Below are 17,320 nucleotides of genomic sequence, written 5' to 3' on the forward strand. Positions count from 1 at the left end.
AACTCATTGCACTTTTGTCCGCGCATCAAATCGAACGAGATGGACTTACCCCACGATCTGATTGAAGTAGCGTCTGTAGCCTTCCAGAGTTTCGTGCTGGAAAAGTCATCAAAGCGTGTCAGCGAGTGTTGTTATTTGAGATATTTCATCATGGTTGAGGTTTTGCTGTGCCCTCGTCCTCATTGGCTTGTCCCGATACAACGTTTTCACTTCTGACACAATACCGATATTCCAGCCCTGAGTAATGTACCCTACCCTACCTGGGATCATGTCTCGATTTATTTATTTTTCGTATAAAACGCTCCAGAGAAATGATCGACTGATACCATTCAAAGAACATTCAGGAACAAAAAAAAAAATCCTATTTATTCCAAACATTTGGGTTATGATCATTTTGTACTACTGGGGTATTGTACTGCGTAATGAATGATAATTGCAAAATAGACTAAAGGACCCCAAAAATCAACATTTCTAAAGTCATTAAAATGCTGATATGAGCACTTATATTGATGATGTCAAAAATGTGATACCTTTCTTTGGCGGATATTGAGCCAATATATGCTATCAATATTGGATTGGAACCCCTCTCGTCGTATATATCATTAAAATTGTTATTTGAGTGCAAATATTGAATATGTAGACCACAGGTGTTAAACTCCAGGCTCAGGGGCCAGATCCGCCCCGCCATTTCATTTTATGTGGCCCACCAAATGCCGATTTTTCTGTTCCAATATCTCTTTTGAACTGTTTTTACTTACCTCTGCATTCAAAACTAGCTAAGCGTGTGGCCAACTCGTAAATCGATATGACTTTACAGTTATTTCGGCACAGAAACTATAACTACAACGAGTGTGACACCCTCTAATGTAGACGAATAGAATCTGATACTGTTGTCTGGGAGGATATTGAACTGATATCGTTATTGGATCAGAAATCCCCATGTCATATATGTCAGCGGTTCCTAAATGGGGGTATGAGTATGTGAGATAGGTAACAGCACATCAAAAGTAATGCTTTTTAATAATGTGACAGGAACAGTACATTTCTTTTCAAATTCAGAGCAAATCAATTGGCATATGAATCAACTTATCGCGAATTGTGTTCTAGTGAGCTCTTTGCGGCAAGTTGTATTCTTTTTCACGTTAAGTTTTGTACAAATATGCTATGTAATTAGTGATGAATTTTCCATAAGATGAGCCATAAAAAAGGATGACTTTAAATGATCTATTTTCTGGAGTCGCTGAATAAAATACATCTGGAGATACAACCACTAATGTAGTTTAATAAATCATGCACAGATGGCGCAGTCCTTTTTTTTTTCCCCCCAGCTCAACCACGTGTGCCGGTTAGGGGGTAATCGGAGCGAGAAGATATTTTACAGGGGGTACATCGGGCCGAGAAGCGCCGGTGTATATTACAGAGCTTTGTGTTAAGGGAGTGCGGTTAGCGGTGTGTGGACAACAACAGTGATGCGATACCATGTTAGAGTGCGGCTGCAGCACGAGGCGAGCCTGTTTCCTCCGTTGCTTTCGGTAGTAGTTCTCAAACACATCACGCAAACCCTGCAACACACATTACAGGTACAAGTAGGACGGCGCTGTGGCGTGAAACCCATGGGATCCGGATTATTAGTTGCACGCCGGGCAACCTGGCAAAGAAAAGGAGAAAAGCCAGAAGGGCCGGACGCCGGGAAAGCGGAGATAAAACTCGCCGGCCGTGAAGATAGCGACTAAAAGTCGGAGTCCGACTTCAAACTGAAAGCTCTCTGAACTAGTATCTCTTCCTTCCGTGACGCAGCACCTTATCACCGGCGAAACAGCAGTTACCACGCTGCTTTTTTTTTCTGGCGAGGGGGCGAGCAGATAATGAGGTCAAGTGGCAGGGATGAGGGAAAGTAGCGCGCCGTGTCAGGAGAAGGTGCTGAAAGATTTAACCTTTTTCACCCCGGAGGTCTGACGGGGTGCGGCGGGCGGGGAGGGGGGAGAAAAACAACAAGGCATTAGTATCGCTAAGTGATGTCAGGCTACCGTCAGCTACTAGCGCGCCGCTAACACTCCCGCTCGCACTAAACCTTTCGCTGACCTCTTTCCTCGCCGTCATGTCACCCAGTTAGCCTCTCCCTAACCCCGCTCTTCCCTCGGCTCCCTCCCGCCATCGCTCACTTTCTCCTTCCTGTCAAAGTTCATGCACTTCCTGTCCCCCTGCCAGAATGCGCGCACACACATACGGTGAACAGAAACAGTCAACCCAGTGCATGTGTTGGCCCGGTCACAACCCCAAAAAGCCTGCGGGCGCGCGCAATTTGCGGAGCGAACCCAGTCGCGACCCGGGCGACACCTCCGCCCGTGTCGCCTTCGCTCCGACCGACATGAGACGCGCACGCTGCGGCCACCTGGTTGGAGCCGGGCCAGGCTCTTCCTCCCCGATTCGTCTGAACTTTCCCCATCGGGCCGCAACATGCGAGGAGTCTCTAGTCGCTAGTTGAACGGAAGCGGCTACCCGAGCGCGGGCGCGCCATCGTTCGCAAGCGCCTTTCTTGCGCCGCCGAGAGCTTTGCTCAGAAGGAGTGATGAGCTCACCAGCACACTGTAGATATGTAGACAGTGGTACACCGGGGAGAAGTCCACCAAATCCTGAGCGCCGGCCATCTGCACACAAGCAAACAGGAAGTAAGGTACCACAGTGAGATTTTTTTTTTTTGTTGCCTCATTGGGTACTTACACCCTTTATTCAGTTTACACGATTGACAATTAAGTCGAGCTAGCTTTAGCAACAAGTGTTGCTAAAGTGGTGAGAAGGCCAACTTCAAAATAACCCTTACCCAAATAACATATGGATATCAACGTCTTGGTTCACTTATTTTGAAGTACTGTAGGTCCAGCAGCGTCACAGCGTAACGGCTGACTGGACTCATTATCCACGTCAACGACACCGCAATGCCGTAAAAATCAAGCTAATTATGCTAGTTAAGGATGAATTACGTTAATATTTTATTATATGGCGCTGGTTGCCAGCGTTTAGCAACAGCTTCACCGTCACTAGCTAGCGGTGGCGAGTAGCACTAGAAATTAGCATCGTTAGCAGCTGGCAGCGCTCAACTGCCGGATAAATCGGATTAATTTAACCCTTTACTGGGCACAGTAGCTGCTTTCCGTTGATAGTCGAAACAGGCAAAACGGCTGAAACAGCGATTGCTTAAATCCTAACACACCCCTAAATTTCTCTAAAAATCCTGAAAATTCTTGCCTGTTTAGAATAAAAAAATCATGTAACTAATAAAGGCCATTTTTGCTTGTTTTAACTATACGCTGAAAGCAAACTAAAGCAGCATTTATATTGACGTAAATTAACACAGTTGCTGTTCCCACTGATCACTTTTAAACAAAGCAGTCTTAATCAAGTGTATTGTTTTATCCAGCATCACTACTTTGATGTCACTTTGTTTGATTAGATTTGTCTAAAATTTCGCTCTTTCAAGGTAGACTGCTAGACAGGTTAAATTCAAGTTAAAAAAATTGTTGATCACCTAAAAATATAAAGTAGAACTGTGTTTTATTGTCTTTGTATTCATGACTGCCTTTTTAGCCAAGCAAAAAGATGTTTTTTTTTTTTTTTTTTTACTATTTCTACCACGAATACCCAGTAAGGCGCCCAAATATTGGAGAGCATTTCAAAGACAAGGAAGAAGGCGCGCAAAGGGAAAGAGCAGGTAGAGGGGAAAAAAAGGGCCGGAGGAGCACAAAGCGAGCAGAGGAACATAGGAAGAAGAGACTCGAGGGGACAGCCGTGAATGACGGGAAGGGGAAGACGTGCCAGGGGCAGGGACGGCGTAAGGTTGGCATCGGCGCCGACGCGGCCGTAACCCCGGCGACCGCGGGGTCAAGCCTTTGTGGGAGCCAAGGCCTCGAGCAAGTTTACAGGACGTAAATAAGCCAAAAGGGACAAGAGGGACCTGCAAAGAGAATGGCAGCGGCAGGGTGACAAGTTCAGCCGCATTGTGCTCGGCCTTCCTTAAACGCCAACACGCCGGCGGCATAAAAGAGCTCGGATCCCGCCAGGGCCGACTCGAGGAGTTCATTGTCCCTATACTTTGGCGATAGTGGCACAAGTTCCCAGTAAACATCCTCGTTAATTCCCACATTCCCATTAACGCCGCGCTATTTGTTTCTGCTTTTCACTTCAACACGCGTTTTCGCATTTCAACAACCGAGTCCAATCGTTTGTGCGCGCGTGCGCGCGCGCGGGGCTCACTTGCTCGGCCTCCTCTTCATCACCCAAGTCCGGGATGCCGGAGTCCAGTTCCAGCCTGCCGCCCCTGGGCTGCGTGGAGATGGAGCTGTCCAGCGAGCGCTGCAGCTGGGCCTGAAACCAACCAATCGCGTCACTTTTTTTACGACCTTTGCTATAACCTACAAACTTTCACCAATTGGAACCTTTTAGCTAAATGTTAGCCTTTAGGCCTGTTCCTTAGGCAGATTCCGCACCCCCCACTATTTGATCAGAATTGACCTAAACCAGTGCTTCTCATTTATATTTTGAAAGGACACCCAGAAAAGAAAAAACATTTCGCACCCCCCACCTGCCATAGATAAGATTATTATCTCTGAAAATGGTATAACTGTATGCTTTTTCACGTATACACAAGGAAAAAGCCGTATAATAAAAATGTTGTCAACAGTTTATTGTTTTAGCATTAATACCGGTTAAAGGTTTGTCTAAGCAGAAAGAAACCCGAGTGCATCAAAGCGCCTGAAAAAAAAAGATGCCGATCCTTATTTGATCACAATTATACTTCGCAAAAACAAATCCTTTCCCCTGGCCCGTTACCGGTCCGTGGCTCAATCGGTACTTGGCCGCAAAATCATTATTTCCGTTTTCTGTATTATCCGAGTCTGAAAAATATCTTATTTTGAAAACCGACCGGATTCTATCAGTTCCGTTTTGGTCACCTAAGAGCCGAGATTTCATACAGAGAAGCAAAACGGAAATTTTACTATAGGAAAATAAGGCGTCTAAAAATTCACACACAGTATATTGGAAGCTGAACGCCGGATGGCGATACGCATATGGTGTCACATCATATCGCAATATTCCGATACATGGATATTATTGCCCGGCCCTCGCAATTATGGCGCCGGGCCTTGCCGTGCTTATTTGCCGATGTGACAAGCTAGCCCGTGTCAGCGGTTGAATGAATCGAGCAGGTCGGAAAGCGGAAAGCGGACGGCGCGCGCCGGGGCCGCCGTTCCGTTTTCACCATCGTGGTGCTTCGCGCAGACCCAGCGGGTACTCGCCGCCACGCGCGCACGCATGTGTGTGTTCAGTAACTAAATACAGGTAATCAATCTTCTTCCACTTCACAGACCCAACAATCTGTTTCCCATTAGTGTGTGTTTGTGCGCGCGCGTGTGTGTGTTTCGGACTACCGAACACTCAGCAGAAGTCGGAGCTGCTCGTCTTTCTCCAAGTAAATATGCAAAGAGGCGAGGGAGGCAAGACGTGGAAAGATGAGGACATGGAAAGACTGAAACCTGAAGGCGTTGCGGGACGGAGCGACCAATCGCGACAAACGCGAGTAACGTTTGAAGCGCGTGAATTGAAGGATGATCGCTGCTGATTTTTGGCGTCTTAACGAAAACGGCGGCCCGTAATAGATCACTATAACCCCCTCAAAGCCGGCCTATTAGTTTGTGTCCACTGTTGTGTCCGTTTTGTCTCATCGAGGCAAAAAAGTGAATTGCATCGCACCCAAACGCATGAGACATTAGTTGCAAAGGCTAGTATGTCCTCTGCTGAGCACACTAGGACTTAGTAGAGGAGATCCAGTGAGTCCAAGGATATGGACCGAAAACCAATGTCCACTACAGTGGACACAAAAATGCTGGGTCTCAGGAGCGTCAAACTGCGTTAACGACATGGATTTAAAATTCTTACAATGTTTAGTTAACCTGATAAGAAATTCTGCTGGTCATAGGAAACCGCTGAGCCATTTGTTTGACATTATAACAGGTTATTAAAGTTTTAATAATTCTGTTATTCTAGCGATAAAAAAGAGAAGCATTTCCTGCACTTGTTAAAGTTTTCATCTAACTTTTTAAAACGTGCTCAAGAGAAATCCCCCCCCCCCCCCCCAAATCTGTCAATCATTTTTAACAGGTCACAGCTTAGTCTAAAACTGAGAAAATTAACCAGGCACATCAAAGTGCCCAAAACTATGTAAAAGTGATGAAAATTCTTAATTTCTCGCAATAACACTTCACACGACAAAAAACACTTTTTCCTGGGGTCATCCGCACCTCCCAGGGGGGCCCACTGCTCTAAAGCAACAGTTGAAGACCCCTCCTTGATCCAGCTAGTGGGAGAGTCTGAAAAGACGTCTATATTTATTTATTTTCGCCCTCAAGCGCAAGCAGGAAAGATTGAATTTCCGAGCGCGAACATCCGATACGCGACGGCGTATCTCGATCACAGGACGGTCGTATCCTGCCGTGTCGCGGTTACGCAAGTGAATTGGGAACAAGCATCCAGCTCCACCGCTGACTCCGTTCCACTTGGAGAGGACGGAGGCGATGGAAAAATAAAATCAAAAATTGGACCCGGCGGCATTTTCACAAAGGCTTCGACGTATGCGTGTGATGAGAAGCTATCTCCAGAGTTGGCCCGCTTCTCCTTGGAGGCTCATCTGTCTGTCGCCAACCATTCCTTGCCTGCCCCCCCCCCCAGCCCCCCCGCCCCCACTTCCATCCTGCACTTTTCACCCAACAACATTCCCCAAATAAACAAGAGGCCTCACTTTGAGCTTCCTTGGCCTTGGAAAACACAAAAACAATGAGCTAAGTGCTGAAAAGCAGGATTTCTGCGTGCGTGCGCGCGCACACAAGACCGCATTGTTCCATATGAAAAATCTGGAGGGACCCTTGATGAATGGCGTGTGCGCTCCCTTGTCAAGAGGCGCGGCGGTAATCCAGTGTCCCACATACCTGTCTGATAGCCGTCTCGCCGATCTTGTCCGAGTGTTTGCGGATGCTCTCCAGGAAGTCCTTCAGCTGGGTCATGGCCGTGTCGCGGATCTGCGTCCTCAGCTTGGGAAGGTTTTCCGCCATGATTGCGCAGAAGCGGTACTGGCCCGCCTTGGGAAGACATGTCTGCTCCAGCTGCTCAGAGGTGCGCAGCGCTGGATAGTACCTGACATACAGAAAGACTTGTGTTGTTGTCGCTCGTGGTTTTGCGAGCGTATTAGCACAAGAACAGATGACACACATTTATTTGTGCACGTGTCAACGTTGGCTGACCTTACGCTGCTCTCTACTCCCACAAGGGACAAATTAAAAAAAAAAAAAGCACACAAACAAAGCGTTCATTTATGAGCAAGAGACTTCTGTCTTCAGGTCAGGCCCGGGCCATTCAGAAGACATTCTTAGTGCTTTGGCGTCATCTGGTGGACGGCAAGTAAACTACCTCACGGCAACAGACTCCAGTCGTGGACTTTTTTCTATTTTTTACCCCCCTGTGAACAGTTTTAATACCTCCTGAGGTATGAGTGCAAACTAATTTTAGATGGAGGAAAAAGAAAGATTTCTGTCTCATCCATCCTGATTTTAAATTCAAGCTGGCGTCCCCAGGGAAAGGCTTCGTTTTTGCCATGTGAAGTATAATTGCAATTAAATAAGCATTCGCATTTTGTTTATTATTTCAAGCACTTTGATGCACTTAGTTTTTTTTAGATTAACCTGTATGAACACAAAAAAAGTAGTTAACAGTTGTTGAAAGTGAATTTATATTGCTTTTTTGTTCATGTTAAAGATATACACAGGTTTAGGTATTCTTATACAATTTTTACAGATAATAATCTTATTTAACGAAAATATTTCTCTTTCCTAGGGGTAACCAAAAGCAATTGAGAGTCACTGCTCTAATGAATTCAGATTTCTTGGTCAAATGGCGCCACCTGCTGCTCTGGCATGCACTTGCCAGGCTGCGAGTACCGTACCTTTTGGCGTCCATTTGCTCCTGAAGGCGTCCGTACATCTCCAAAACTGGCAACGCAAAAACGTTACGTTAGGACCTGATAGCGCTGCGTGTGTGTGTGCGTGCGTTACCTGGCAGGCAGTGCGTCAGTTTGTCGACGGTGGTCGCGATGTTCCTCTGTTGCACCCGACATTGCCTCAGCTCCTCCATGGAGGTCATGAGCTGCGAGAGAACAAATTGCGAGCCGTTTGTCAGCCGTTTGGACGTTTCTGCTGACGTTTATGGCACTTGCCTCTTTGCCGTCGCCCTGAATGGACCTGTTGGTCTCGGTCACCTGACTCTGGAAAAGGAGCGAGCGGGTGAGAGGGAGGCGGGCCATCCCGCGGTCGCGCCTCGGCTCGGCTACCTTAAGCTTCTGCGCCTCGCCGCGCACTTTCAGCAGCTCCGTGATGGAGTCGACGAAACCCTGGAAGTGGTGGTTGCACATCTTCTCGATCTCGCGGTCGTGGTTCCTGATCCGGGCGTCCAGCTTGGACATGAACAGGCCGTGCTCCTGGCCATCGTACACCGACCTGCACCGTGCGTGGGGGAGAACGGACACGGGGGCAGGGCGGACTGCTGTCATTTTTTGCGTTTTTTTTTTTTTTTTCATCCAAGTACTCCCTACCCAGGGAAAAGTGTTTTTGGATTCTAAAGAAAAAAAATAAGTTTACCAGTGCCACGCTACCAGTGTCTGATTTATGAAACTACATCTGCAGTAGTAGCGACTCCAAAAGATAGATGATATCGAAGTCATCTGTTTTATATCTGGCTCATCTGCTGTAGAGTTGTGCAATTAATGACAATGTGCAGCCAGATAAAACAAACGAAAGGCGTACAACATTGACACAATTTGCCAACTTTTCTTGTTCCAATTCATTTGCTCTTATTTTGAAAAGAAAATTAATTAGGGCTGCTGACACTCGCGATAAACCGACAATTTTTTTTTTGTTTGTTTTCAGAGCTGATACCAAATATTACTCAAAGAGGCTATTGTATGCAGCTGATTTTCAATTTCAGTAAAAGGAGACATATTGGCATCCCCTTTGTTGAAATGTCTTTAAGCATATGTGTATTAAACAACTTATAGTGTACGTATATGGAGAATATGTAGTGTATGTGTGTATTTGTAAATTTAGGAGCAATATTCAGGGAGCATCACCAGCATGTCATATGAAGAACCGCAAAGTTCGAACTATAAGCCATTAGTTTTGTCTCACACTTTGAACCTTGCGTCTTATAGTCTATTGCAGCTTATCTGCGTTTTTTGTTTTTTTTTAACTAGCCCACAAGGTTCAATTTCCCGGTAAACGAAAGGAGGCAGAAGAAGACGCAATCAAAACATTGATTTTGAGTTTGTACTGCTATTTTACTCGCCATCAAGGGGCAAACTCCACGAGTGAACGACAGCAGCCGCGTTACTGTTGTGTTGGGTGCAGTATTCTAACACCCGGAATGTGTCGGTGTTATGTTAAAAAAATGGCGATGCTTCTATTTCTAAAGGCGCAGGAATGTTCAGTCTTGTGTGGAAGGTACGATGTTTCTGCAACCAGTCGGCTTGAAAAAAAGTTTAAAAAAAAAAAACTTCCCTGTACCATCTTTATGCATAGATACCTGCAATTACACCCCGATGCTTATAGTCTCCGGTGTGGCCTGACATGAATTTCAAAATAACAGAAATTTTAATTTGATTCCAATTTTTTAATATGGTCTATGTAGATATTTGTCAAAAAGCCAAATATAGGCGCTGATACTTTGTCTTTTCCTCGCCGATACCAGAAGAAAACCTGTTAAAATCTCCCGTCCCCCCAGGGTTACCCATTCCCCCATTTGAGAATCACGGCTGGTTCGAAGGTGGAGCAGGAAGCCCCGCACAGGCTCACGCTCCCATTTGGGTCAGCTTCTTCCTGTGTTCTTTTCCTGTGTACACCTGTGTACAGCGTAAATCCCCTTTCCCTCCTGTTGACCAGGAAGCGTTGAGGAGTACAATGGCGTGAGAGCCAAGATCTTTTTTTACTCCTGCCAGAGTGCAACAAGTCCCTCACACACTTTTCTCTAAAAGCGTGCGTATGTGATGCGTGATGACTGAGCCACAGCAGTCATCCAAACCAAACCGACGAATGAGCATAGCTTAAACGCCGTCGCCGCCTTTCGATTGGCCGACTCCAAACCCGTCAGAGGAATGTTGCAGCTTGTCTCATCCTGTCGGGAACATCTCCTGGCTCAATGGACTGAGGCGTTAAACCGAATGTCAAAAAGTGCCCCCCTCCCTGGCTCCGTGCGCGTGTGCCATCTAGTGGCCAAGAACAGCATAAGTAGTTCCGTCAATGAAATCCGATTGGATGCTGGTATTGACATGTAATAATTGATCTTTTTTCGTATAGGCTGATTCGCCGCTTAGCTTGTTCCAGCTAATTCTCAGATTGACTGACAAGCACTCCAAAAAAATAATAATAAATGTAAAATACCGTGATTCAACACGTTTTGTTTTTGAGCTGTGAAGGAATGTTGAACCACAGCTCTCAGAACTGCGAGTCAGGCGTGTTAACCACTATCGCACCATGCTAGATTTGTTCTTTGTTAACCTCTCACACTCCAACTTTGTTCTTAAACTCGCCGGAATAAACGGCAGCAGCATTTCTTCATTTGACACAGTTGTCAGAAAGGCTATTGCACTTGCCAGCAATTCAAACAAGTGGATCAGTGGCAGATGAACCGCCTCGCAATTCCGAGGGTTACGGGTTCGAGTCCCCCGCGGTGTCAGATCCGGTAACAGTGACCCGAATTGTAAACAGTTAGCACAGTCGGCTAAAGTTAGCCTGCCAACATCCATCTGTGCAGTGAAGCGGAGCTCTGTTCGTTTTACATCAGCCGAGGCGTGTTTGCTAGCTGTCCGATAATGGACGTCGGCGTTTCAAAGTTTTGGGCGACGAAGCCGGACGACCTACCGCAGCGTCGGCCCGATACAGTTGGTGTCCGTGCTCTCGATCTCGCGGAGAATCCGTTCGTGCTCGGCGGCTGTCTCCACACTCGCCATAGCGCATGTTGCACCGGACGGTTCCGAGCTGAGTTGAGGCGAGATGGGCTGAGAGTCGGAGCGGGGCTCAGTGCGTCATGTCGCGCCGCCGGGGGTTGCTTTGTCGCTTAAAAGCGGGGCAGCCCGAGCGGGCGGCGCAACGCCGGGTTCTAATCGCTTTACGTGCTTCTAGAACGACGGCGTGAGGCTTGGTTGAAATCGATCACAGAGATCAAATTATTTCTGGCCTTCCCATTTGTTTACTTTTCGTCCAAACGACATCTGAATTGAATCAAACATTCTTTTCATTTCCAACAATGTCACCAGGCTAGAAGCAACCTAGTTTTTAACTCTTGCCCAGCAATCCGCCAATCTTTTAGCGTTACAAACAAACGTCAAATCACGATTCGAATACAAACGTATCTTTTTTTGTTACCGCCACTCCTTTTTGAAAGACATTTATCTTGAAAAGAAATCTTGATAGCATGCTTTTGTTTTGAAGGGCGCACATCCGGCGTGTTTGACTCTGACGTCACTCGCTGAGCCGAGAGGGAGAAAAAGCCAACGGACGTTATCAACTTGTCATGGAGGTAAGAAAGGTGAAAAGTGAGGCGGAGTCGCGAGAAATGGCGTGTGACTCGCGCGCACAACGCTTCTCGCTAACGCGTCTTCGTTGTTGAGCCTTTTGAAACACTTTTCAAACTATTTTCTCAACAAAAGATCAAAGTCCGCGCGTGATAGACTGCATTTCACAATATTGACTGATGGAGCTCAGGTGGCTCGTCATGTTAAAAAAAAATATGGCGGCAATTAGAATTTAGACACCTTTCAATGAATAATATTATCTTTCTAATTGACAACCGTCTCTTTCGAGGCAGAATTTGTCATGTGTCGGCTACAATGTACATTACAATGTTACAGTACAACGTTTTGCCTTGTAATCAATGGTGGGCATTTTGTACTTTTTGCCGGTCCGTCAGTCGTCGGTGCACCGCCCCCTTCCGTCATCTTCTGCCCGCCATTTTTTTGCTCGCCGAAAAATTTCATAGTCAGACAACCGCCGATCCGTCGCTCACTTCATCGTACACCTGCCGGAACGTCTATTCCGATGGTTACAACGATGTCCGACGGACAGTGCGTCGGTGCTGACGGACTGCAGTATTATTCATTTTCAGCCCATTTGTTGCAACATACGCGACACCAAATGCATTTTTGTCTTCTGCGACGCAGACCCAAAAGAAGCTGATCAACTCCGCAGAGGACTGCGTTGACGAGGCTCTCTTTGGCCTCGTCAGGTCCTCCAGCGCCCTGTCTTTGCTGCGGGGCCACCGTGTTGTGCTGCGCTCGGACCTGGACCGAGTGAGAGGCAAAGTGGCACTTGTGTCTGGAGGAGGGTCGGGTCACGAGCCAGCGCACGGAGGTATGGCTGCCACTTCTTGGCCAATCCGCACGGCAGCGTTTTAAGTCTCTTTAAACTGCGTCCAGGTTATGTGGGTGCTGGTATGCTGACGGCAGCGGTAGCGGGGGCCGTGTTTGCATCTCCGCCTCCCGCCAGTATCTTGGCGGCCATTCTTTGTCTGCACAACGCAGGTAAGATGACCTGTTTTTTTTTTTTTTTCAACTTGTTTTTGATTTATCTATAACAACTGTTTTCTTCAAGATGGATTAAGCCCACATACTTAATGCAAAGCACACCACTTTCTGTAAGATGGAACTTCTTGGATCCCAACGACGTGCCCCCTTTGAAAAGCAAAGCACAAAGCGTTTTGGATTGAAATAAGACTTGATACACGGTGCTTTTAGGAGTCACGATTCAGCAATAAATTGCTATATTTTCCAATCCATTTGCTCTTAAATTGAAACGATTTGCAGAAACCTTGTTAAAATCTCTCTGAAATAGCTTCACGGACCCATAAGTATATCCCCATTTGAGAACCGCTAATTGTACCAGTACAAGTAGTCTTGCATGATAAGACGGCTTTTTCATGGGTTACTCAGATGAGTACCGGGACTTACTGCTTGGTACTCACCCTTCCTTCATTCAAAAGTCTGCATCAATGTCATTGTCGGCGCACTGTCTGTATGCACGCAGCGAGATTGCTTTATTCAAAGCCGCATCCTCAAAAATTTTCATCAGTTATGTTTTGCGCGTTCCTTCAGGATCCCGTTTAGTTAGTCCCGGCTCGCAGCCAGCTGCCTGTGAGCTACGATCAAAATGTATTGAGAGAAATTTGGAGGGGTAGTGCGCTTAAATGTAATATTTATTCAAGTCTGTCCCTAAGTGGAGATATGTGATTTGGCCTTCTGTGTTTGTAATTGTTTTTCACTTGTTTTATCCGAAAACTCACAAGTTTGTTTCAAATTTACCAAGTTACCAAAAATACCCGATAGTTAACTGTAAAACGAAAAAATAATAGTTAAAAAGAAATGTTTTAACAGTCATGATTTTCTATAACGGTAAATTTTGCCCATGGCCCTTAAGGAGCATCTGGGGTCCTTCTCATCGTAAAGAACTACACTGGTGACCGCCTCAACTTCGGGCTGGCCGCGGAGCAGGCCCGCAACCTCGGCGTGGATGTGAACATGGTGGTCGTCGCTGACGATTGCGCGTTCACCTGCCCCAGTAAGGCCGGAAGGAGGGGCTTGTGTGGCACTATTCTCATTCACAAGGTGAAAAAAGAACTTCTGTCATGCACAGAAGATGTTAAAATAACACAATTGACTTTTTTTATTTCTTCCTGTCTATCTCTCTTTAGCTAGCGGGTGCCTTAGCAGACGAAGGTTGCTCATTGGTCCAAATCGTTGCCATGGTGACAGAAGTTTTGCAGGGCATAGGTGAGATTGATGTGCCGGATAGCGCGCTCGTGTTTCAGGCAGCTGCAGAATGTTGCGTTGTGTTTTAGGAACGCTGGGAGTCAGCCTTTCTCCGTGCAGCGTGCCGGGCTGTCGGCCATCTTTCCAGCTTCCTCCAGGAGAAATGGAGATTGGCCTGGGTGAGCATGGAGTTTAAAGTCCGTTGAGAATTGTGTCAATCACTTGTTACACTTGATATTGTTTTTAGTCATGTTTTAGTTTGAATTTTTCACTAAACGGGGCATTATTTAATCAAATTGCTAATATTCAGTTCCTGGTTCGGTCCATTCTTTGTTTCTTTGAACGTAAAAGCTCATATTTGACGATGTTTTGTTGACTCGGCACAAAGTTAATAAGTTGTCTTATCAGAAACACCATAGAAATTTGAGAATACTTACTTGTGAGTGTCTGAAATTCCCTGGATTTTGACAACCGTAAATTAAACTAGGTCTCATTACAGCAAAAACGGCCATTGTTTAATTTGATAAAAGCTTAGTTGTTGACTTATCAAATTTTGCAGCTCTACTACAAATACTGTAATATCTCAAAAAGTTGTCTTACATTGCATTTATAAACAAATGCCATACATATATGATTAGATTTTTGTTTTATTTGCCCCATATATGCATTGCGGGAATACTGTAACTTCCGCTAACAACCCAGGCTAAACCTGGGCCCTCCCCTTTCCACTTGCAGCTATTTTGGGTTAAAGTTATCTTTTTAATGGTCAAGAATAGGTTCCACAGGGGAATAAAGTCAAGGTGATTTAATGACGTTAGATGTGATGAAGACAGCAGCGTGAAAGACTGGTTAGCACGCCTGCCTCGCGGTCCAGAGGTTCCGGGCTTCCTGTGTGGAGTTTGCATGGAAGGTCTATTGGACACTCTAAGTTTCCCTGCGATTAGTTGTTATGGATGGATCAGACGATTGTTACCTTCTTTGGATAAATGCTCTACTTTTGGTACAGGAATCCACGGGGAGCCTGGGGTGAAAAGATCCAAGGTGAGTCTCAAGGCGCACAAAGCTTTTGTGGATGCCGTCTTATGTTTTTGCCCATTAGGTGGCGACGGCAGATGAGGTGGTGTCAGCCATGATTGATCACATGACCAACGCGGAGAGTCAGTCGTGCTTGCGCTTGAGGACAGGTACTCCGGATGTCCGGCTCGCAACCTTGCATTTAGCGCCTCCCGTTTGTGATCCCGTTTGATGCGGCGGCACAGGCGACGCGCTTGTCGTCTGCGTGAACAATCTCGGAGCGCTGTCGCGTCTGGAGATGGCCGTGGTGACCCGGGCCGCCATCATCTGCCTGGGTGATAACGCAGTTGGTAGAATGCCAATGAGCAAAAAAAAATCCTGGAGCACTCACGTTCTCCATTTGCTTGCAGAAAAGCGTGGCATGGTGGTGGCCAGGGTGATGGCCGGGTCCTTCATGACGTCGCTGGAGATGGCTGGAATGTCGCTGACCTTGATGACGGCCAATCAGGACGTTCTGAGACTCTTTGGTAAGGACGCAAGGTCAGCAAATTGTGATTGACAAGGCCGAGTAATTAGACATCCAGATGAAGATTCTATCGAATAATCGCGTGGACGCATAAAACTAAACAATTTATATTTGTGCTTGGTTAAAGAACAGTTTTGCATCCACAGTAAAACCCATTTCCTTTTATAATAAATTACAAAGTTGTCATTTCCATATTATTAACATTAGTGAGATTGAAAGCAACATCTCTCCATTTGGTTTAGGAAATGAAAAGATGTCAAAACCACAGTAATGATTTTTGCTGGCTTAAAGAGCACATTTGAGTAAGCCTGCTTTTTTTTTTAAATAATGATCAGTAGAAACGGAGTCAAACACGTCTCAGAAACCGCCTTTCTTTTATGTACTTAGTTATCACCAGGAAATGTGGGGCTGAAATTTCCAGGTGAACAAAATTTCCAGATGATTAAAAGAAATTTCCAGAAGATTAAAACGCATAAAATTTCAAAACGCAACGAGTCTGACATTTCTATGTGATTGCAGCTGGATGTGTGACATTTTGTGTACAAATATAATCGCTGTCCAAATTTTGGACCATATAAAACCGTTATAATTACAATATTTGAGATGCATTTGAATAGGGTTTACGATTTGATTTTCCTGCGATTTTTGCAACATTCCGTTGAGCGGCGGGCAAACTGTCAGCAAGCAGCAAGACAGTAGGTGGCGATAGAGACCAGTTAATGGCTATGTCTTAAAGCGTAATCATGTCACAGACTACAAAGACAGACCAAATCATTTTGTTTATTGTGGGTGTTAATAAACTTAACCTACATATGTATGGATAGAATTGATGCCACCAAACATTTTGAGTGTTTAAAGGAAAACAAATATTCATAAATAACACTTTCATTTTTACGCCTTTAAAAGCATTAACAAAATTAGTAAAAAAAAAAAAAAAATCAATGTGTATGGTACATTCACAAAGGCGCAGCTACATTTAAACTCGCAGTATTTTTCCTTCTCATCTAGATGCCAAGACCGGCGCCCCCGCCTGGCCGAACCTCAGCAGCGCAAGTGCGAGCGGCCGCAGCTACCTCACAGATCCGATGGCGTTACCCGCGGTCGCATATGACGACGCCCTCCCTGAAGGTGCATTTACTGCATGAATGGAATTTTTTTTTTTTTTTAAATATACGAGTAGCCATGATGTTTGCTCGCCAGAAGCTGAGCCGCACCAATGGCGGCACGTGGCTAGCGTACTTCGTTGCACCTTTCCGAGCTAGCGCGGTCTCCTTTCAGAACGCGCTGCTAAATTTCTCTGTCCGCTAGGGCCCCATAGTCCGACCGCGCGCAAGGTGTTGGAGCGAGTGTGTTCTACTCTCTTGGAATACCAGGAGAAGCTCAACGCGTTGGATCGTGATTCTGGGGACGGCGACTGCGGGAATACTCACGCGCAGGCGGCCAAAGGTGACCACGATGCAAAGAAGTACACAGCACACACTTTAGGTGCATTACGGGAGTTTTCAAAATGTCGGTGTCTACAAAACACTCGGGCGAGACGTTTCTCCTCAGATTTTTTCCTCATAATCCTAAAGGCAATGAAATAATAGCACACACGTACCTAAATGTGCCGATTTGGCCCCATTTGAAGGTATGCGTTTTTTAACGACGTCGTTTATCGTAAGTGAATTCGCTGACCCTCAAGGTACAGCTCGCAGTAGCCCCTAAGCTCCCCAGACCTAAATTCGAGGACCCCCATCTACAGCTCATTGACAAAAAAAATTCTCACTCAGCTATTCAGGCGTGGCTCCAGAGTCACGCGGTTCCCAGTTGCCCGGGGCAACTGTTGTCGGCCCTGGCTGCGTTGGTTCAGGAGAAGATGGGCGGGTCTTCAGGCGCCGTAGGTGTTTGACTTTGTTTTTGTTTTTCTTTCAATTTTCCACACATTGACATGCTTTGTGTTT

At 46.0% G+C, this 17,320-nt stretch overlaps 2 protein-coding genes across 9 annotated transcripts in view; one reads left to right on the top strand and one right to left on the bottom strand.

The window, feature by feature from the left end:
- The window catches only part of exoc6b (exocyst complex component 6B), a 32,184-nt gene extending 20,931 nt beyond the window's left edge, over positions 1-11,253 (bottom strand). The window contains exons 1-10 of one of the 5 annotated variants that reach the window (XR_015865594.1): positions 10,956-11,245; positions 8,375-8,540; positions 8,261-8,308; positions 8,100-8,190; positions 7,991-8,036; positions 6,981-7,185; positions 4,252-4,362; positions 2,580-2,648; positions 1,479-1,562; positions 50-96 (exon numbers count right to left, since the gene is read on the bottom strand). Coding sequence is in view for 4 of the 5 variants with exons in the window: in XM_088414692.1 (XP_088270818.1) it covers positions 50-96; positions 1,479-1,562; positions 2,580-2,648; positions 4,252-4,362; positions 6,981-7,185; positions 7,991-8,036; positions 8,100-8,190; positions 8,261-8,308; positions 8,375-8,540; positions 10,956-11,044 (956 nt within the window). In the remaining variant the exon portion in view is untranslated. Of the gene's footprint in view, positions 1-49; positions 97-1,478; positions 1,563-2,579; positions 2,649-4,251; positions 4,363-6,980; positions 7,186-7,990; positions 8,037-8,099; positions 8,191-8,260; positions 8,309-8,374; positions 8,541-10,955 lie in introns of all 5 variants that reach the window. The other 4 variants (XM_088414692.1, XM_088414702.1, XM_088414684.1 and 1 more) reach the window with 4 other exon arrangements.
- The window catches only part of tkfc (triokinase/FMN cyclase), a 104,473-nt gene that overhangs the window by 82,180 nt on the left and 4,973 nt on the right, over positions 1-17,320 (top strand). For 2 of the 4 annotated variants that reach the window (XR_015865603.1, XM_088414761.1), the window contains exons 7-19: positions 11,526-11,613; positions 12,254-12,443; positions 12,509-12,613; positions 13,506-13,693; positions 13,780-13,858; positions 13,927-14,016; positions 14,844-14,878; positions 14,937-15,021; positions 15,097-15,186; positions 15,262-15,378; positions 16,386-16,505; positions 16,686-16,823; positions 17,150-17,256. Coding sequence is in view for 3 of the 4 variants with exons in the window: in XM_088414761.1 (XP_088270887.1) it covers positions 11,608-11,613; positions 12,254-12,443; positions 12,509-12,613; positions 13,506-13,693; positions 13,780-13,858; positions 13,927-14,016; positions 14,844-14,878; positions 14,937-15,021; positions 15,097-15,186; positions 15,262-15,378; positions 16,386-16,505; positions 16,686-16,823; positions 17,150-17,256 (1,350 nt within the window). In the remaining variant the exon portion in view is untranslated. Of the gene's footprint in view, positions 1-11,426; positions 11,614-12,039; positions 12,166-12,253; positions 12,444-12,508; positions 12,614-13,505; positions 13,694-13,779; positions 13,859-13,926; positions 14,017-14,843; positions 14,879-14,936; positions 15,022-15,096; positions 15,187-15,261; positions 15,379-16,385; positions 16,506-16,685; positions 16,824-17,149; positions 17,257-17,320 lie in introns of those variants that run through there. The other 2 variants (XM_088414770.1, XM_088414784.1) reach the window with 2 other exon arrangements.

Source organism: Hippichthys cyanospilos, chromosome 1 (genome assembly GCF_059441005.1).
Source record: "Hippichthys cyanospilos isolate Australia breed blue-spotted pipefish chromosome 1, RoL_Hcya_1.0, whole genome shotgun sequence".
Taxonomy (NCBI): Eukaryota; Metazoa; Chordata; class Actinopteri; order Syngnathiformes; family Syngnathidae; genus Hippichthys; species Hippichthys cyanospilos.